This window comes from Neofelis nebulosa, chromosome 17 (assembly GCF_028018385.1).
Source record: "Neofelis nebulosa isolate mNeoNeb1 chromosome 17, mNeoNeb1.pri, whole genome shotgun sequence".
Classification (NCBI taxonomy): Eukaryota; Metazoa; Chordata; class Mammalia; order Carnivora; family Felidae; genus Neofelis; species Neofelis nebulosa.
In genome coordinates this window covers 19,093,093-19,113,831 of record NC_080798.1, presented here as the reverse complement: position 1 = coordinate 19,113,831, position 20,739 = coordinate 19,093,093, and the positions used below count along the sequence as shown (strand labels likewise).

The window sequence follows — 20,739 nt, the reverse complement described above, 5'->3', positions numbered from 1 at the left end:
CCGGCGCCGGCCCCGCCCCGCCTCGCGCCCAGGGGTCCCGGGGCGGGCTCCGGGCTTGGGGCGGACGATGCGGCGGCGCGGCCGGAGCCGCGGCGGGAAGCGGAGGCGGAGGTGACGCGCCAGGGCCGGCGGGCCGGGCCATGCAGCGCTCCCGGGCGGCCGCGGACGAGGCGGCCCTGCTCCTGGCCGGGCTGGCCCTGCGGGAGCTGGAGCCGGGCGGCGACTCTCCAGGCCGGGGTCGGCGGGGCGCGCGGCCCGCGCCGGGAGACGAGGCGGCGCAGGCGCTGGGCCGCAGAGGGAAGGGCGGCGGCGGCGGCCCCGAGGCCGGGGCGGACGGACTGAGCCGTGGGGAGCGAGGCCCGCGGCGCGCGGCGGCCCCCGAGCTCAGCGCGCAGCCTGCGGGCAGCCCGCGGGCCAGCCTGGCGGGCTCCGACGGCGGCGGCGGCGGCGGCAGTGGCAGCGCCCGCTCCAGCGGCATCAGCCTGGGCTACGACCAGCGCCACGGCAGCCCGCGCTCCGGCCGCTCGGACCCGCGCCCCTGCCCCGGGCCGCCGTCGGTGGGCAGCGCCCGCTCCAGCGTGTCCAGTCTCGGCTCCCGCGGCTCGGCCGGCGCCTACGCCGACCTGCTCCTGCCCGGCGCCGGCCCGGCGCCGGCTCGCTCCCCGGAGCCTGCGGGGCCGGCCCCCTTCCCCCTGCCTTCGCTGCAGCTGCCCGCGGGCCGGGAGGGCGGCCCGAGCGCGGCGGAGCGACGGCTGGAGGCGCTAACCCGCGAGCTGGAGCGGGCGCTGGAGGCGCGCACCGCGCGGGACTACTTCGGTGAGCGAGCTTGGCCGTGGCTCGGCCGGGGGAGAGCGCGGGGTGGGCCGGGGTGAGAAAAGCGAGTCTCCGTGGGGCTGGGCAGAGGGTGTGTGAGTGCGAACCGCAGGGTCCGAGGTTTATTTACAGCCGCGACTTCGACTGTAGGTCTCTGGCCTAAGAAGGGGTTCCGGCAAAGTGAGTTGATGCACTCACTGCCTTACCTTTAAGAAAAAGTCATGCCAATAGGCACAATAAGCCATTTTCGGGTCAGTTCTTCTTAACCCTTGGCACGTGCCTCTGCTCCTCCTGCACTGTGCTTCGTGATCAGCCGGGCAACCCCAGCACTGTAGGGACTGGTGCCCCCGTTCCCCCCAGGAGTGTGGGGAGTGGACAGGAGCAGAGAGGTGCGGTGGGCCGGGTACCACCGGACCCGCCTGACCTGCAGCTTTGGTAATGGCAGTGGCAAGGGGGCAGAGTGTGTGAGGGAGGGGACGCCCACCCTGAGGCCCACCACACCACACCCTGGGCTGTGTGGTGTATGCGGGCTGTTTCCAAAGGGAATCCTGCTTCACAGCATTTCAAAGCCCACCAGTCTCTTACGGCCTCCATTTCCCAGTCTGCCCCTGGCCTCCTGATCCCTAGTCCTTTGGATAATTCGGAGGCCTCTTACTGAGGCTGGAGGTTCTGAGAGGCGGCCTGGGGAGGGGGCTTCCCTCCCTCCATTACTGATAAGCAGGAAGGCAGAGGCACCTGGCTCTGAGGGGGTGAGGGTAGGGGTGGTTATCTTGCTGGGCAGGACTGGGCTGTCCTGGGGTTTGTATCTTTTCATGCATTCATTCCAGCTAGCAGCTCAGGACCGCCCTGAACTGGATCTTGAGAGAGGAGGAGGCTGTATGTGACAGGCTAGATGGGGGCATTCCAGGCAGAAGGAAGAATGTGGGCCAAAGGAGGCATGTGAGGATGTGGACTGTTCTACTCTGCGCCCAGGGGTTACGTGGGCCACAGGGTGGGTCTGCCTTTAGGAGGGACACGCAGAAGAGTTTTGAGCTCATCTGGGAGCATGGGGGTGAGCATTTGTGGTTTGGTAGGTGTTGTGGCTGCTGTCAGATGGCCTGGGAGCATGGAGGTGAGTTAGGAAGCTGTTGGCCTCTCGAGCCCGTCAGGTGCCGGGAGCCGAAGCTGGGGTGGGCTTCTGAAGAGAACGCCTCCAGTGCTCTCTCTGGGGAAGATTGCCTGTCTCCTGTCCCCGTGCACCACAGGGCCCACGTCGGGGTGGTTTCTGTGAGCCTCTGAGGTTACTCATGTATCTGTGTGCGAAGCTGAGGTGGCCAGACCCAAGCAGGCAGGGAGAGAGTGAAGGGCTGACCGCACAAGACCGCATAAGCTGGTGGCTCATCCTTTCGAAAGGGCCCATTGAATCCACCCAGGAGTGGGAGGTGAGCAATGGTACACCTTTTTTCCCAAGAGAAGCCAGATCTAGGTAACCTTTTCCTAATTTTTAAAAACATGGGCAACTATTTGCTTGAACTGCTGATAACTTAGTGCTGATATTTGACCTTTTGGAGCCGTAGAAGTGGCAATTTCATACAATTCAACTTGAATCATACACAGTTTTGCAAAAGGAAGTCTACAGGTAGCATGAGCTCAAGTGATGTCTGCTATACCACATCCTCAGAGTGGGTCTTCCTCTCTGGGCCACCCCTTCTCCTTGGCCCTGGCACTTGCTGACCTCCGGGTCCCTCTCTCCGTTCATTGATGGCTTTAGAACTTTCCCATCTCTCCTCACCAAGTTCCGCTGCTGGGAGCCAGCCAATAGCCTCAGACTTCCAGAACCTCTTGAACTTTGGTGGCCTCCCTGCCTTCTCTTGAGCCACCTCCTCCCAAGGCCACACCCTGGTTTTGTTTCGCTTCGGTTCTGACTGCCTCTTGGTCTCAGGACCTCTGATTCCTTGAATCACCTCTGCCCTGCAGAACTCTGACTCAGAGCCAGGACTGCTGCCCCCCTTTTTTGCTGCTATACCAATAGGCGTTGATGGTCTTGAACTTCTGTGATCTTCTGGGTGCCACCCGTCGCCCTAAGCCTTGGTCAGTTCCCTCTTTTATTCCCTCAACAATCTTTCTGTTCCCTCTGGTCCCTGAGCTTGCTTTCTATTTTGCTGAGAAAACTGAGGTCAGCCGTTGCAGGCTGCCTGTTATTATCAGATCCCCGTCTAGATCTGAGGATCAGGGTCATCCCACCGCCAACCCCCACCTCCTCCAATCTTCAGCTTTCCTCTTTCCACTGGACCTTTTTCTTTGGTTATAAATATGTCTTTAATGAAAGGGTCTTTCTTAAAAAAAAAAATGGCAAGGAAAAAGCAAAGCCACACCTGCTTGGTCACAAAGTCTCAGTGGCATGCCCACCTCTTCCCATCCCAGTGTCTGGTTGGCATCGCCTTTGCTTGCCCGCCTCCCATCTCCCCTCAGCCATCTGTCTCCCCTCAGGGGACTGAGCCAGCTCTTGCTGGACCCTGGTGGCGGCCCGGCGCAGGTGCTTGCCAGGCCTCGGTGGCCTGGTCTCACTGTTCCATCCCACAGGTGGAGTCCCCTCTCTTCGAAACGCTGTGCTCCCTGAATTTCGTGGGTACTCCATCTCCTTTGTCAGTGTCTTTTTATTAAAGAGACGAAAGCACGTATTTAGAAAAAAAAGCAAACGGAACCAAAAGCTAATCATCATACAAGGTCATAGCCTCTCCTCTTACCCCACTTCCTGTCCTGCTTCCCGTGGAAAACTGACTTTTACTCTTCACTGTGGATTGTGGTAACTTAAGAAGGTGAGGTCAGGTTTTCAGACTTGATGGACAAGAGTAAGGGTGAGGGAGTAGGTCATTTTTACTTGCTAAAGGGAAGTCTAGCTGCAGATTGTGGGATGGATTATTGGGGGCCAGGCAGGGATGCCTTGAGGACACTCTTGAAACGGACTTTAGGATGAGACTTGATGACTTTGAATCAGGCCAGTGGGAGTGAGGGGAGGGAATGAAGTCAAAATTAGGGAACAGAGTTGCTGAGATTCACAGTTGGAGGAGACAAGGAGGGTGGACCTGGATGCTCCCTGAAACCGAGCTACGCACAGGTGCCGTTTCCTGAGCAGGGACGCTGAGGCAAGAGCAGTTTTGCAGGAAATCCAGAGCTCTGTTCTAGACCTGCGGTGGTCTGAGGCCATCTGGGAGCTGGCTCAGTGACTCAGGAGAGAGGTGTGGACTGGGGCAGATCACCAGGAGCCCTCTGCAGGCTGAGCCATTGCAGCAGGCCGGACTGCCCAGGGAGCCATGGGACAGCCACGTGTGGAGACTTGCAGGCATGTTGGCCTTCTGCATACTCAAAACATTTGAGTTAGTAATTAATTTCAGTATGGAATAATAGCTGTTCTCCATTCTCCATTCTGGGTCCCCACCAGCCACCTTTACTTTCCTACCTGGTTTTGAGGGCATCTGAGCTGGCCCTCCCTCCCCTGGGGAAAAAAACCCAGGCATGGGAGGCCCAGGACTGAGCAGGGAGTACCCAACAGAGCTGGGAAGGGAGAAGAGCCAGAAATCTAGGTGTGGGTCATAGCCTGGACATGAAAGAGGAGGAGCTGGTCCCACGGCTAACAGGTTCGGCATGGGAGGTCTGGAGGTGTGCACAGTTAGGAGATGGCTGAATGTGGACTGAGCTTTCTTTCTTGACTTGACTTTCTTGACGTGGTGCTGATGGGGAAGAGGCTCAACCGTAGTTACATGTTAAGGAGAGAGAGAGAGAGAGAGAGGAAGAGAGAGAGAGAGAGAGAGAGAGAGAGAGAGAGAGAGAGAGAGAGATGGTAGAAAGGGAGAGGGAGAGGGTGAGGGAGCATGTCCCGGAGCATCCAGAAGATTTAGGGTCTCAAGGGCCAGTGGAGCCTGTCTTCTATGCCCTGTGGAGTACAGGAGATCCCGGGTAACTGTGAGGGGGGCTTCTGATGTCTGGGCTGGCCGCCCATGTTCTGGGTCTTCAGGAGGGCTGGCCAGCGAATCCCCGGGACTAGTGCCGGGCTTACCCCTGGCGTTGCTGGTCACCCTTTTCCTTACTACCCCCCCCCCCGCCTGCCGGGCACCCCACCCTGTGCTGGTAGGGGTGATCCCCAATCACTGGATTCTACCAGTAATCCCAGATGCCTGCATGGCAACTTCCTCCCTTCTTTCCTCTAGACCTTTGCTCAGATATCACCTGGTCACTGGGGCCTTCTTCACCACCCTAATTTAAAACTCACACACTTGTTTCCACCAGAGATATTATTCATTTACCTGTTGTCGTCTGTCTCCCTCCGCTGGAACAGAGGCTCCTTGAGCGTGCCTTCCTCGGCGTGTTGCCGAGTCTCCAGCAGCTACACTGTGGGGCATGTGGCAGGCCAGCAAGGCCGCTGTGCCGATCAAACGAGAATCAATTCACCTTAGGACACAGATGAGGAAAGCGTGGCTGGGGTGGGTGTGCCTGTGTGGTCTTTATTCTTTCTGGTTCACAGACCGCAGAAAGGATTTTCCCTCAGTCCAAGAGCAGGTCACTGGTGAAGGGACCCAGAATGACTTTCTAATATAAACATGTCATTAATATTTTTTTAAGTTTATTTTTATTTATTTTCAGAGAGATAGAGAGCAAGTGGGGGGAGGGGCAGAGAGAGAGGGAGACAGAATCTCAAGCAGGCTCTGCTCTGTGAGCGTAGAGACCGATGCGGGGCTTGAACCCGTGAACTGTGAGATCATGGCCTGAGCCAGAATCAAGAGTTGGACCCTCAACTGACTGAGCCACCCAGGTGCCCCCACGTGTCATTAATATTTTGATGGCAAGGACGGCATCAGTTAGCCCTGACTCTGTGCCCGGTGCTCTGCTTACCTCTGAATCCTGAAACAACATCAACAGACCCCCAGGTACCATTATTGTCGCCAGGTCAGCCATTGGTAACTGAAGGCTCAGGAAGTTTATTCGCTGAGGGTTAGGCAGCATTAGGACAGTCATGGTGCTAACCTGGGCTCTCTCCTGCGTCTCTCCCATAGGTATTTGCATCAAGTGTGGGCTTGGCATCTACGGGGCAAGGCAGGCATGCCAGGCAATGGGGAGCCTGTATCACACAGATTGCTTCACCTGCGACTCCTGTGGTAGGTATCCTTTTCCCCGGCCCTCTTGCGCCACGTTCTTGCACCCAAGTCCCAGGCTGATGGACCACCCTGCTCTGGCCCAGGCTGGAGTGTGGAGGAGGCTGAATTGTAGTGCCTTTCCTCCTAGGCCTGGCCTGTTTGGGAGGTCCACGCCCCTGGGAAGATGTCCTGGGCCCTGGGGAGGGAGGTGTGGAACCGGCGCCTTTGGTGGCCACCGGGAAAGGAGGCCCCTCACCCAGCTTTGGGGCCTCCGTCCTGTGCAGGGCACTGATGTCTCCTGGCTGCCTGCGTGGGGCGCGTGGAGCTAGTGCTGTGCTTTCTGCCTGCCTGGGTGTGGGGCTGGTCTTTTCCCTGCAATTTAGTTTTTCTCCCAAGTTTACATACAGCTATAATACGTACATAAGCTATACTTACATACATAAGCTATAAATGTTGTAATTTAACCTAGACAAAGTTACGAAAAGAAAAAAGTAACCATTATCTAACCAACCTAATACATCTGCTCTCTTGATTCTACTACTATCCCTTGAGGCTTTGCCCCTAAGCAAATATCTTTCATTAATTTATACTAAACACGTCAATGTTTTATCCTGTGGAAGTGTAATACATGCACTGTGTTAAGTCAGATAGTGCTGACAAGCTCTTTTTGCAAGAGTAAAAAACCACTCACCTTTCTACTCCTGGTCCCATTCCCCAGAGGCAGCCACTTGGTATTTTTTGGCAATTTCTTCTAGAAGACACCTCCGTATCTGTAACAAGCATACCGTGCTGTTTCTTGATGTAGCACTTTTAGACTGACTGACACTTTTGCTGTGACAGCTGAGGAACAGGTTCTGCCACCGCCTTTTTCTCTTCTCTCCTGTTTTCTCAGTGTACTTTAATCGTAAACTGTGGTTAAGTCAGTAAACCAGGTTTATGTTTCCTTGACTATTTAAAAATCCACTGCAGAGCGAGGAATTGTACTGTGATTACACCCCCTTTTTGTCCTATAGTCTTTTACTTTTCCTGCATTTTTTCTTTTTTTTTTTTTTTAGCCTCCCCCCCCCCCCCCACACACCTTGTATTGGCTTACTTTATATAGCTTCACTTCCCGCCTCCCCAGAGGCTCCATTATATCAGGCATCCTGCAGAGTTTCTATTGGGAGGTTCTCACCTCTCTTTACTCTGAGTTCATTGCCCTCTGGGACCCTTGTGGAGTGCTCATTCTGTGCCTTCCCATGTGTACTCCCTGCATTGAATCCACTATTTCCTGGCAGCTTTTAGCTGCAGATAATGGAGAAACTGCTGAGGAGGCTTAACCTCTAAGAATATTTTTTGGCTCAGTGAACTGGGAGCCCAGAGATTGGGCTGGCTTCAGGCTGAGATTGATCTAGTGTCTCAGGCCCTATGAATAGCTTGGCTGGGTTTCCCTTGGGTTTGGTGTCTTCCTTAGGGCACCTTCTCTTATGGTGGTGAAATGTCTGAGGCAGCTTGAGACTTTCATTGGCACACCACTAGTCTGGAGGAAGAGAGGGCATCTCTTCTGGTTATGTTTTTGGAAACTTGTTTTCCAGAAAGCACCTGGCGTATATCTCCTTGTATGTCATTGGCCAGAGTATCTCACACATCCATTTCTGAACCAGTTTATTTGGTTCTTTGGAATGCTATGGTTGATTGACTGACTTGCCTGAGTCTCTGAACCAATGCCATAATAAGGGAAGAGGAGTTATGTTTATACTAATCAAGCCCGCCTGTGGATAAGGGGAATGGATTCAGGTTTCCCTTGAATGCAGCAGGCTGTCTGAGGTAAGGCTGAATACTGAACGCTTCTTGGAGAAGAAGAGAAGAATCAAAGCTGTGGAACAATGTCCACAAGATTTTGCTGTCGTTGTCTAAGAAAGGGCATTTGGGAGGTCAGTGTTCTGAATTCTGCTGTCTCCAAAATGTCTTGATTCTACCCTCACACTTACTTCAGAGTTTGTGAATAGATTTCCAAATTTGAAGCAATTTTCACTCAGCATTTTTTTTTTTTAAAGATTTTATTTTTACAGGGCGCCTGGGTGCTCAGTCGATTAAGTGTTCGACTGGGGCTCAGGTCACGACCTCGTAGTTTATGAGTTTGAGCCCCGCGTCAGGCTCTGTGCTGACAGCTCAGAGCCTGGAGCCTGCTTCGTATTCTGTGTCTCCCTCTCTCTCTGCCCCTCCGCCACTCATGCTCTGTCCTTCTCTGTCTGTCTCTCTCAAAAATAAATAAACATTAAAAAAAAGATTTTATTTTTAGGGTGCCTGGGTGGCTCAGTCGGTTAAGCGTCTGACTCTTGATTTCAGCTCAGGTCATGATCTCACGGTTTGTGAGTTCAAGCCCCACATTAAGCTCCATGCTGACAGTGGGGAGCCTGCTTGGGATTCTCTCTGCCCCTCCCCTGCTCGTGCACTCTCTCTCTAAAAAATAAATAAACATTAAAAAAAAACAAAACCCACCCCTGGTTCATTAAAAGACCCCGTGAAGCATTTGATAAAACAAACCACATACTGGGGCACCTGGGTGGCTCAGTCGGTTAAGCATCCAACTTCAGCCAGGGTCATGATCTCATGGTGTGTGAGTTCAAGCCCCCGTTGGGTTCTGTGCTGACAGCTCAGAGCCTGGAGCCTGCTTCAGATTCTGTGTCTCCCTCCCTCTCTCTTTGACCCTTCCCTGTTCATGCTCTGTCTCTCTCTGTCTCAAAAATAAATAAACATTAAAAAAACCCCATATACTGCCACATGCAGAAGTTCTAAGGATTATTTTCCAGCAAATATTTAATATTTAAAAATTTTTAAATATTTAAAATACTTTCACATATCAATTAGAAAAAAGGACAAATAATTTAAAGTATTCTTCTGTAGTTTGACTCTGATGTGTGTGGCTCTCGGTTTTCTTTTATTTGTCCTGCTTGGGATTCATTTTGACTTCCAACTTGGGGAAAATCTCAGCTATTTTATTTTCAAAAATTGCTTCTCTCCCATTCTATTATTTACTTCTAGAATTCAAATTAGAAATACTAGGTTTTCTCATTCTGTTGTGTCTCTTAACCTCTCCCTCGTATTATGCACTTCTCTGCCTCTCATTCTGTTTAATTTCCTCAGATCTGTCTCCTGAAAGCTAAAATCCAGACCATTCATTTTTCTCTTTAACTGTGTTTAATCTCCTATTGAACTCTTTCATTGAGTTTTTTATTTCAGTGATTGAATTTTTTTTTTAATTTCTAGAAGTTCTTTTTGTTTCTTTTCTCAAATCTGCCTCAACATTTTTGATCATTTTTATCAAGATTGAAAATACACGAAGAGTGTAAAACACACTAATCTTGAGTATATTCCAGCTTGATACATTTGTACATGTCTGCGTGCCCATGTAATCACCCTCCAGATCAAAGGGTAGAATATTTCCATCACCCCGTAAGAGTCCCTGATGCCCCTTCCCAGTCATCAGCACATGACTTTTGAGCTGTTTCCATAATTTGGGGATTATAAATAAACCTTTTATGAGTATTGCGTCTGTGTCCATTGATGGACATTTGTATTTATTTTTCTAACAGTGGAATTTCTGGGTCCTAGAGTAGCATCTGTGTGGCTTCAATATATGCTGCTAAGTAGTTTCCCATAGTAGAAGCAATTTATTATCCTGTTGGCAATGTATTAGAATTTCAGTTTTTCCTCCTTCCTACCAGCATTGTCTGTCTTCATTCTAGTGGGGGTGGCATGGTATATTAATGAGATTTTATTTATTTTTTGTTTTATTTTTTTAAGTTTATTTCTTTTGAGAGAAAGAGAAAACACTCGTGCCGCAGCAGGGGAGGGGCAGAGAGAGAATCCCAAGCAGGTTCGTGCTGCCAGCACAGAGCCTGAGCCAGAGTTCAGTCCCACGATGGGTGAGATTGTGACCTGAGCTGAAATCAAGAGTGGGAAGGCTTAACTGACTTCCCACTGAAAGAGTGGGAAGGTTTAATCAAGGCTTAACCGACTGAGCCACCCTATTAATGAGATTTTAATTTGAATTTCTTGGATGAGAAGTGAAAACTCATACACCTTTTTATGTCTCTGTTGGCCTTTTTTTTTTTTTAAAGTTTATTTATTTTTGAGACAGAGAGAGAAAGAGCATGAACGGGGGAGGGGCAGAGAGAGAGGGAGACACAGAATCTGAAGCAGGCTCCAGGCTCTGAGCCATCAGCCCAGAGCCCGACACGGGGCTCGAACTCACAGACAGCGAGATCGTGACCTGAGCTGAAGTCAGACGCTTAACCGACTGAGCCACCCAGGCACCCCTCTGTTGGCCATTTGAATGCCTTTGTTTGTAAAAATGCCTGTTGAAGTCTTTTGCCCATTTGTAGGTTGGGTGGTTTGACTTTTTTTGAATTGCTTTGTGCGAGTTCTCTGTGCACCTTGGATACATGTTGTGTGTTGGATATATGTGTTATAAATTCTTTTCCTAACCTATTCTTGCTTCATTACTTTGTTATTGATGTCTTCTGATGAAAAGAAAGTCACAGTAAAGTCCAGTTTACCTTTTTAACTTTGTTTTCAGTTATTGCTTTTAATGTCCAAGAAGTCTTTGTAATCTCATGTTTTGGACATCTGTTTCTATTTTGTAAGTGTATTACATGTTTGTATTCTGTATTGTGTCTAATTGTCCCCATATCTGATGTCTTTGAAGTCCCACTTCAATTGTTTATTGTTTCTCCTCACTCTTGGTCATGATACCTTGTTTCTTCACATGGTTTTATAATTTTTGATATAAAAACTGTATAATTTTTAAAGTCAGTCTGTGGGAATTTGTTGATGTCTGTGTTGAAGGTGCATTTCCCCAGGGAATATTCTATTTATTTATTTAAAAAAATTTTTTTTAATGTTTATTTTTGAGAGAGTAGAGTGCAAGCGGGGGAGGGGCAGAGAGAGAGGGAGACACAGAATCCAAAGCAGGATCCAGGCTCTGAGCTGTCAACACAGAGCCTGATGCAGGGCTTGAACTCATGGGCCACAAGACTATGACCTGAGATGAAGTTGGACGCTTAACCCACTGAGCCACCCAGGCACCCCCCAGTGTTCTGATTTCTACCACCATAGATTAGTTTTGTCTGTTCTAGAACTTCGTATACATGAAGTCAAATGTATACTATTTTGTGACTGATTTGTTGTTGTCGTTAAGCATGTCTCTTTTTTTTAAGCTGTATATTAGTAGCACACTCCTTTTTATCGCTGAGTAAGATTTTATTGTATGAATATGCCACAGTTTGTTGATCTGTGCAACTATTGACAGATAATAGATTATGCCGTGAACGTTCTCGTACGGGTCATTTGTGGACAAATGTTTTCATTTCTCTCTCTCTCTCTCTCTCTCTCGGGTAAATTCCAAGGAGTGGAATTTCTGGGTCATAGGCTAAGTGTATGTTTAACTTCATAAGAGACTGCCAAACTGTTTTCCAAAGGGGTTGTGCTATTTTCTCCTCCCACTAGAAATGTTAGAGAGTTGGGTTCTGCTACGTGTTTGCCAACAATTGATATTTTAGTCTTTTTAATTTTAACCATTCTAATGGGTGTGAAGTGGTATCTCGTGATTTTAATTTGCATTTCCCTGATGACTAATAAGGTTAAGCATCTTTTTGTCTGCTTCTTGACCATTTATATCTTCTTTTATGAAGTCTGTTCAGGTCTTTTGTTCAGCTTTTGAACTGAGAGTTACTTGTCTTAAATTATTTAGTTGTGAGGATATGTATATTCTGAGTATATACATATACTCATATATAACTCATATACTCATATATAATGTATGAATAATATTAAAAAAATTTTTTTTTACATACATTTATTTTTGAGAGACAGAGAGACAGAGTGTGAGCAGGGGAGGGGTAGAGAGAGAGGGAGACACAGAATCAGAAGCAGGCTCTAGGCTCTGAGCTGTCACCACAGAGCCCGTCGTGGAGCTCGAACCCATGAACCCATGACCTGAGCCCAAGTCGGACGCCTAACCGACTGAGCCACCCATGCGCCCCAGTATGAATAATATTTTTAATTAAGTTTATTATTTATTTCTTTTAGTAATCTCTACATCTAATGTGGGGCTTGAACTCATGACTCTGAGATTAAGAGTTCCATGCTCTTCTGGGTGAGCCAGCCAGGCGCCCTAGTGATACACTTTTTTGATAAATTTTAAATTTTGATGAAATTTAATATGTAATTTTTTTTTGTTTTATGGTTCTTGTTTTTGTAACCTAAAAATTTTTGGTCCTCCTTTAAGTCATGAAGATAGTCTCCTATGTTTTCTTCTAGAAGCTTTAAGTCTCGCTCTCTCTCTCTCTCTCTTTTTTTTTTTTTTTAATCTTTTAGATATTTTACTTTTAAGTAATCTCTACATCCAGTGTGGAGCTCAAAATCACAACCTGAGGTCAAGAGTTACATGCTCTTCTGACTGAGCCAGCCAGGTGCCCCTTAAGTTTCTCATTTCTATGTTGAGGTAGATAACCCACTTTGTATTATATTTTTGTGTATGGTATGAGGCAAGGAATGGAGTTTCATTTTTTTTCCATATTTGATTTTTTTCCTCCAGTTGTTCCAGCACCTTGTGCTGAAAAGACTTTGCTTTCCCACTTGTTTATTGAAATATCTATGGGTCTATTTTTGCAGTCTCTTCTGTTTTACTGATCTTTTTGTCTTTCCTTATTCCCATATTACACTGTATTGATTATTTTAAGTTTTAAGATAGGTAGTGTAAGTCTTCCAACATTGTTGATCTTTTGCAAGATTATTTGGCTATTCTAGGTTCTTTGTATTTTTATATGAATTTTAGAACTGGAAGTCAGCCCTCAGCACAAGGGTTTGAAAAAAGAAAACCAAAATAGAATTAGAATGTCAGTTTCCACAAAAGAAATAAGAATGCTATGATTTTAATTGTGTGGCATTGAATATATAGATCAATTTGAGGAGAACTGATATCAGAATATTTGAAGTTTGAAGTTGATTGTCAAGGACTGAGGTTTTTTTTCCCTACTTGCAAGCTGGTAAGTTTATCTGCCACTGTGTCACCAATGCTGACTGAAGACATGAGCCTCCTGGGGGCAGGGGCTCAGAGCACGGCAGGCAGGATGAGCTTCACGTTTGAATCATTCTGCACGAGTCCCACGGGTGTGACGCAGAGTGACCCAGGTGGATGCCGCACATGCAGTGGGTCTGGGTCTGTGTCATGGCTAGAGAACCCTGAGTTTAGGGAACCCTGATGTTTTATAATGGGCTGCCAGCAAAGCTCTCTGACCCTTGTTTCTGAGGAACACAGCATCTGTATTATATTGGACACCAAACAAGCCTGCTTTCTACTTCAGGGGGAGATAGCTATCTGTGTTTGTTTGTTTTTTTTTTAATGTTTATTTTTGAGAGAGGGAGAGAGGGAGAGAGAGAGAGAGAGAGAGAGAGAGGGAGGGAGGGAGGGTCAGAGAGATAGGGAGACAGAGGATCTGAAGTGGGCTCTGCATTGACAGCAGAGAGCCCAATATGGGGCTTGAACCCACAAACCATGAGATAGTGACCTGAGCCGAAGTTGGATGCTTACCCAACTGAGCCACCCAGACGCCCCACAATGTCTGGTTTGTAAGTGGTTTGGTCCACAAATGTCCTTGGGATGGTAATTCACAATGAAAGCTGCCATTCCTCTGTAAGATGTGCAGAAATGTGAGAGACCCAATGGAGAGCTATCTTCCAGCAATGGTTTATCACTCTATTCATGTAGGTCTTCTGAAATTTCTCTCAGCAAAGTTTGGTTTGGCAGAGCGAGGGGCAGACTCATCTCTTGTTAAGTTTACCTCTTAGTATTTTACAGGGTTTTGTTTTTTTTGGGATGCTATTATAAATGCTGTTTTAAAAACTGTACGTTCATTTTCCAATCATTTGTTACCAGAATATAAAAATATATTTGATTTTCATATTCTGACCACCTGTCCTACAACCTTGCTAAACTCATTTATTACTTCTAGTAGGGTTTGCTTGTTTGTTTGTTTGTTTTGGTAGATTCCTTATGATCTTCTACACATCCTGATTAAAGATAGTTCTTTTTCCTTTCCAAGCTTTTATTTTTTTTCACCCATCTCATTGCACGACCTAGGGCTTCTAGTCCAATGCCGAACCCTAAGGGGAAAAGCAGCCACTATTTCACCATTATGTCTGATGTCAGCTGAGGGTTTCTCACTGGGGCCCTTTATCACGGGGAAGATGCTCCCTCCCGTTCCTGGTTAGGCACTGTGGGCTTTCTCCTGACGGGATGCCTCTAATAGCTGTGCTGGGTCTGCTGAGGCTCTTGTTTTGACAAGGACACCTCTTTCACCGGGGCTTTGTTACCTGGTGAGAGTTGTACTTCTTATGTTCATGGATGATGACAGTTCATTCTGGAATGTCTGCTCTGAGTCCCCCTGAAGCAAATGTATTTTATTTTATTTCATTTTATTATTTTACTTTCATTTCATCTCATTTCATTTCATATCATTTTATTTTATTTTTGTAATGTTTATTTACTTTTGAGAGACAGAGAGACAGAGCATGAATAGGGGAGGGGCAGAGAGAGTGAGACACAGAATCCAAAGCAGGCTCCAGGCTCTGAGCTGTCAGCACAGAGCCCGACGCAGAGCTCAAACTCACAAACTGTGAGATCGTGACCTGAGCCGAAGTCGGATACTTAACCAAATAAGCCACCCAGGCACCCCTGCTGTGAATGTATTTTAAAATGACAACCTCTTTTTCTTTTTTTTATTTTTTTTTGTTTAACGTTTATTTATTTTTGAGACACAGAGAGACAGAGCATGAACAGTGGAGGGGCAGAGAGAGAGGGAGACACAGAATCTGAAACAGGCTGCAGGCTCTGAGCTGTCAGCACAGAGCCCGACGCAGGGCTCGAACTCACGGACCGTGAGATCATGACCTGAGCCGAAGTCGGACGCTCAACCGACCAAGCCACCCAGGAGCCCCTAAAATGACAACCTCTTAACACAACCTGTCAGTGTGTTTAATCTTTTAAAAAATAATTTTTTTTTAATGTTTATTCTTGAGAGAGAGAGACAGAGCGTGAGCAGGGGAGGGGCAGAGAGAGGGAGCCACAGAATCTGAAGCCGGCTCCACGGTCTGAGCTATTAGTACAGAACCTGATGTGGGGCTTGAACTCACAAACCGTGAGATCATGACCTGAGTCGAAGTCAGACACTTAAATGACTGAGTGACCCAGGCACCGCTGTTTAATCTTTTAAAAAGATTTATCATTATAACAGTAGTAGCCTAATATGAAAGGGAAATGTTAAAGTTTGCCCATAATCTGCTTCTCGTCTGTTGGAGGAGAGTCCTGAGACATGGAAGCAGGGGCCCCATCCCTGGGTTCCAGCGGCCCAAGGACCCCCTTCTCGATACTCACCCTTGCAGGGAGACGACTTCGAGGGAAGGCGTTCTACAACGTGGGTGAGAAAGTGTACTGCCAGGAGGACTTCCTGGTGAGTCAGAGCTGGGCCCTGGCGGGTGCCAGGGGAGGGGAGGGGACCCTCCTGCTGCCCATGGAGACCTGGGCCCAGGAGGCAGGTGCTGGCTGGGCAGGGAGTGCCCGCCCCTCTGTCACACAACATCCTGGATCCTTGGTCTCCTCTCAGTACTCTGGGTTCCAGCAAACAGCCGACAAGTGTAGTGTGTGTGGACACCTCATCATGGAGATGGTGAGAACCTCCCCCAGCCTCCTGGAACCCCTCTGACATGGGTGGTCTTAGGACCCACCCTTTCACCTGTTGCAGACCTGCCGAGGGCTCAGAGCCAGAGCCTCTTCTGGGGGCTGTGCTGAGCCTTCCGTCTGCACTGACCCTTCAGTGCCTCCCACCCCCAGATCCTGCAGGCCCTCGGGAAGTCCTACCACCCAGGCTGCTTCCGGTGCTCAGTGTGTAACGAGTGCCTGGACGGGGTGCCCTTCACTGTGGACGTGGAGAACAACATCTACTGCGTCAGAGACTATCACACGTGAGTGGCCAGCACTGTGGGGGCGGGTGTGACTCCCGCTGTTTCTCCTGCCTCCCCAGGAAGCATTTTTCCAGCCTGCCTGTCTGTGTTCTCCATTCTTGGCCTTTTTACTTCCAGCCTCCCCTTGTGTGCTCAGCGGCTGGGGCAAAGCATGGCTCTCTGCCTTGAACCCTCTCTTGGGTGATTCAGCTACCAGCCATCTCTCTCCTCTCCCCACCTTTACCTGCATGCGCCCCTCCTCCTAGTGGTGGGGGCTGTCCTCGCTGCCCCACCCAGCATCTATCCCTTTGCTCCCAGGGCCAGGTTTGGCCTCTTCTGCCTGGGGTGGTGGCTTGGGAGTCTCTGCAGAGTCCCTTTCCTGCCTGTCTGGTATCCATGTGAGAGGCCAGTCCATTCTCCCCAGCTGTGGCTCTAGGCCCAGCCCTCAGAGTTCTGGTCTTGTGCTACAGCCTTGCATGGGGTTGGTGCCCCGCATGGATCTCTGGTACTCAGTGTGGAGCCAGGCTTTGCAGGGGTCTCAGCTAGGGGTGGCCCAAACCTGGATGTTAGGGGGCAGGGAACTCACAGGAAGTGTGAGGGAGAGGGTAGGGAGAAACGGAAGCCGTCCTGGAGAAGGTGATGGGGTGGAAGTGAATTGGGAACCAGTTAAAAGGCCAAGAAGGCACCGCAGAGGCTGCTCCCACACCAGTGTGTCCACACAAGGAAAGGGGTTCTGACGCTTGGGCCAGGTCATGGGGCTACTGTGGGTGGGTCTACCTTTGGGCCCTTGGCCTCTGGCAGCTGGTCACTTCTGGTTTTCTTTATTCCTCCAGGGTTTTTGCACCGAAATGTGCCTCCTGTGCCCGTCCTATCCTCCCTGCACAGGTAGGAACCACTCACCTGGAGATGATCAGGTGTCTGGCCCAGCCTGGCCTCTGCCCCAGGTTGGCCCCAGGTCTTGGGCCCCTGTGGGAGGGATGCGGATGCTCCCGCCCCATATCCCTCAGGGCCGAGGGTTGCGTTGTGGCCATGCACGCAGGGTGCACGTGTCCCTGCATGAGTTAGAGAGAAACGGTGGCCCTCAGCTCCTTTGCCCACGGATGTAAGGATCGCCCCCTGGGTCTGTTAGCTCTGCAGGCTGAGGTGGTGGGAGGAGCACACAAGAGGAGGATGCAGTCTATGCAGGAGACACCATCGGGTGGTGCACCTCTCTTGGCATGGGGTCTCCCACACATGTTGGTTCTGCCCCAAGCTGCCGTGCCTGGGGAGGCCGGACTGGCTCTGGTCTTTCCTGACTGCAAAGAACTGAAGAGAACACATATACACACATTTGACACCTGTGTGACGGCCCTCATGGACATGTGTGTGTGTGCGGTTGGGTGTAGCTGCAGGAGGACGTCCATTCCTGTGCACCTGCTGATGCCATTCTGCCCGCGGAAGCACTGAAGCCAGTGCTCACGTGGGCGTGAATGCACACCTGCCATGGCAAGACCGTGTTGTGTAGGTAAACCCCATCTCTTCCTCCAGGGCTGTGAGACAACCATCCGTGTGGTGTCCATGGACAGAGACTACCATGTGGAGTGTTACCACTGTGAGGTGAGCCTGGGCCCTCCTGGAGGGCTGGCGGCTACTGTGGTCCCCCTCCACATGGATCTCCTTTTCCTCTAGGTGTTCTGTGGACCCACCTCCTTGTTTATGTCCCCATTCTCCCTGTCCTCCCTAGAGAGCCCTCCCCAAGATATGTTCTCAGCCCGTTTCTCATTCAGTCAAATATTTACTGAGGATTTACAGCATGTGGGGCTGCTGGGGATGTACAGAGAACAAAATAAAGAGTCCCTACTCTTATGGCAGCGATGAGCACTCAGGCAGGGCTGGAGCCTTATAGGGCTTGTCAGAGCACATAGGAGGCCTTGGAGAATCAGGGGAGGCTTTCTGGAGGAGCTGACACCCAAGCTAAGATTTGAAAAATGACCGAGTTAGCCAAGGACACAGTAAGAAAGGCACTTCCAGGCAGTGGAAGCAGAATGTGCTTAGGTGTGAGGGTGAACGTGTTGTTTTGTGTCACTGGAGAAGTTGGCAGGAGCTGGGGACATAGGGCTATATATGAGCTGAAGAGTATGGGCTTTTTCTGAGGGCAGTGGAGAATGATGCAAAAGGATGACATGATGGCATGAGGATTTTAGAAAGGGTGCTCTTTGCCATCAGAGAATGCATGGAGGAAGAGGGAGGGTGGCTGGGGTTTCCTGAGGAGGTTGTTGGAGGCGAGGTTGTGGTCCTGGGTTCGGGGTGGTAAACTGAGTTGCCTGAAGGTCAGGCAGTAAAAGGGACTGGATTCGGCCAGTGACTAAATGTGGCAGTTTGGGGGTTGGAAGGTGTCTATTAGGATCCCCCGAGAGCTAGACATGCTGGAGTTCAAAGACTCTGGCTGCAGGTGTAGGAATTTGGGAGTCATTGGCACATGTAGCTCTCTCCTTCCTGATACTCCACTCTGAGCTTTCTAATTGCCTTGGCCTCCCCAAATTCGCAATTCAAGAAGACCCCTGGGCCCTCTTTGGGCAGCCTGGACAATCCCTTCAGGTAGTAACTTGGGCAGTTCTACGGCTTACCTCTAGTTTCCCTTCTCTCAGAGATCCCTGGCCTGCCTTGTCTGTTGTCTGTCCCCCGCCCCCAATCAAAGTCAAAGCCCTTTGCAAGTTGCACAGGGCCCTACAGATCCGCCCCGCCCCATTACTCTCAGGCGCCCCCCCCCCCCCCCCCCCCCCGCTCACTCTGGGGTTGGGGCTGTGTTCTTCCCTAGGACTGCGGGCTGCAGCTGAGTGGGGAGGATGGACGCCGCTGCTACCCCCTGGACGGCCACCTGCTGTGCCGCCGCTGCCACCTGCGGCGCCTCAGGCCCGGGCCCCTCCCCTCACCTGCGGTGCACGTCACGGAGCTCTGAGCCGGGAAAGGAGCCCGCGCTGCGGCCCCGCGTGCGTGCGTGTGTGCGACAGAGAGCGCCCCCGGGCGGGACGGGTGACCCGGTCGGAGTCGGAGCTCTGTGTCCCACGGGGGGCGCCGCTGCCGCGCTTCCGCCCCACCCCCACCCACGTGCCACCAAGCTGCTGTCCGAGGGGCCGGCCCCGCGGCGTAGCTGCTTCTATTTATTCACCGTCTGTGCCTCCTCCGGCCGCTCCCTTCCTTCCAGCCCCTACCCCCTCGCCCCCCAACGCCGGCCTTGCGTTCCCGGGGCTGCTGCGCCCCGCGGCCCCGGGCGGGCTCCCAGACTGCCGTGGGGCACCAGCTGAGGACGCCGCCTTCGCGAGCAGGGGCGCGGGCCGCCTTCCTCCTCCTCCTCGCACTGGTCTGGGGGCGGGAGTGTTTCCTTGTTCAAAAGGGGCTCCGCCTGAAGGATCGCTCCTCGGGGCAGGGGTGGTCTGGCAGGTGGCGGTTGGCGGAGGGCACGCGTGTTTGTGTGTCTCATAAGCGCCTTTGGTGGGTGGGAAGGGTGTCCTTTTTGGGCGGGATCACAGCAGGGGGGAGACGAATGACACCTTTGTGGAGTGGGGCCCTCAAAGGAGCCCTGCCTTTGGCCATCGGAATTCTGAAGGGTGTTTTCAGCCGCAATCCCGCCCGGGTCTCCCCATCCCTGCCTCCTGGCTTGGGGTCCGCTTCCCCCTCGGCCCCCCTCCCCTCGCCATCCTTCAGCCTTGGGAAAAGAACCTTCTCACGCAAAATTTCCAGCCACAGGGCTCGGTCGAGAGAGACCACGAGAGGGCGCCCTGTCCCCGTGGCAGGGAGAACACCTGTTGCAGGAAAGCACTCTGTATCGGGCTCCACGACAAAAGCGTATGATTTGACTTAAATTAAGTTTTTCCTTTGAGAATATTTTCATTTTCTTTGAAAGAATATAGTTTTCTTCTAAAAACTTGGCCCACGGTTGTCATTTCTTAGAAAAACTACAAAAAACATGTCCAATTTGGAGATGTTTTTTCCAGGTGGGAAAAACGTTGTAGTTTTTACTATTTTCGTATAAATCCCTCTAAAATTTCAAAATATGTGTTTGCTTTTCAGACTTTGGAATAATGTGGGGTTTTGTTGTGTCAGCGTTTGAAGAGCAGTGACCTAATGTGGTTTGGGGGAATGTAGATTAATTTTCTTTCTGACACGCTAGCATTGGGAAGCTAGGACTTCTCAGTGATGGCTTATGTTGGATTTGCAACTGTGGGTGGTTTCTGCGGCAAGAGACCCCTAATCATGATAAGCCATCAATGGAATGTTTTTTAATGTTTATTTATTTTGAGAGAGAGAGTGTGAGCGGGGGAGAGGAAGAGAGGGAGAGTGAGAATCCCAAGCAGGCTCTGGCCTGTTCCCACACAGCCTGATGCGGGGCTTTGATCCCACGAACGGTGAGATCATGACATGAGCTGAAATCAAGAGTCTGACTCTTATCCAGCCGAGCCACCCAGGCGCCCTATCAATGGAATATTCCGATTTAAGTTCATTTGTGCCTGAACCACTTCCTCTTGGCAACTGTTCTTGCCCTGCCTTCCCTCCTCTTAGATGTGGGTCTTTTTGCTTGTAGGATCATCAGCAGGGGAAACTGTAGGAACCAGAAGGTTGCCCGGATTGCCTCTTGGGATTCATAGGAGAGGAAGTGGCTGCCATTAGGGACCAGCTGGGCTGAGGCCTGGAGCTGGGCGGCCCCCTGGTGGGCTGAGGAAGCAAGTACATGGGAAGTTTAGTGTTTGTTAACTAAGTGTTTATTTAAACGCAGAGGTTGTCTGAGATGGGGGAAGTGTGTGTTTTCTGAGAAGGGGACTTCAACAGGATAAGGGTGGCTTCTTGGAGGAGG

The 20,739-nt window shown here is 50.5% G+C and overlaps 1 protein-coding gene across 1 annotated transcript; it reads left to right on the top strand.

The window, feature by feature from the left end:
• Nucleotides 1-21: 21 nt before the first annotated feature.
• WTIP (WT1 interacting protein) lies at nt 22-19,816 on the top strand. The gene is made up of 8 exons (XM_058708612.1): nt 22-816; nt 5,844-5,945; nt 15,351-15,418; nt 15,572-15,634; nt 15,799-15,929; nt 16,742-16,793; nt 17,436-17,504; nt 18,706-19,816. Exons 1-8 carry the CDS (start codon nt 141-143, stop codon nt 18,844-18,846), a joined length of 1,302 nt encoding a protein of 433 aa, XP_058564595.1. The 5' UTR covers nt 22-140; the 3' UTR covers nt 18,847-19,816.
• The last annotated feature ends 923 nt before the right edge of the window (nt 19,817-20,739 follow it).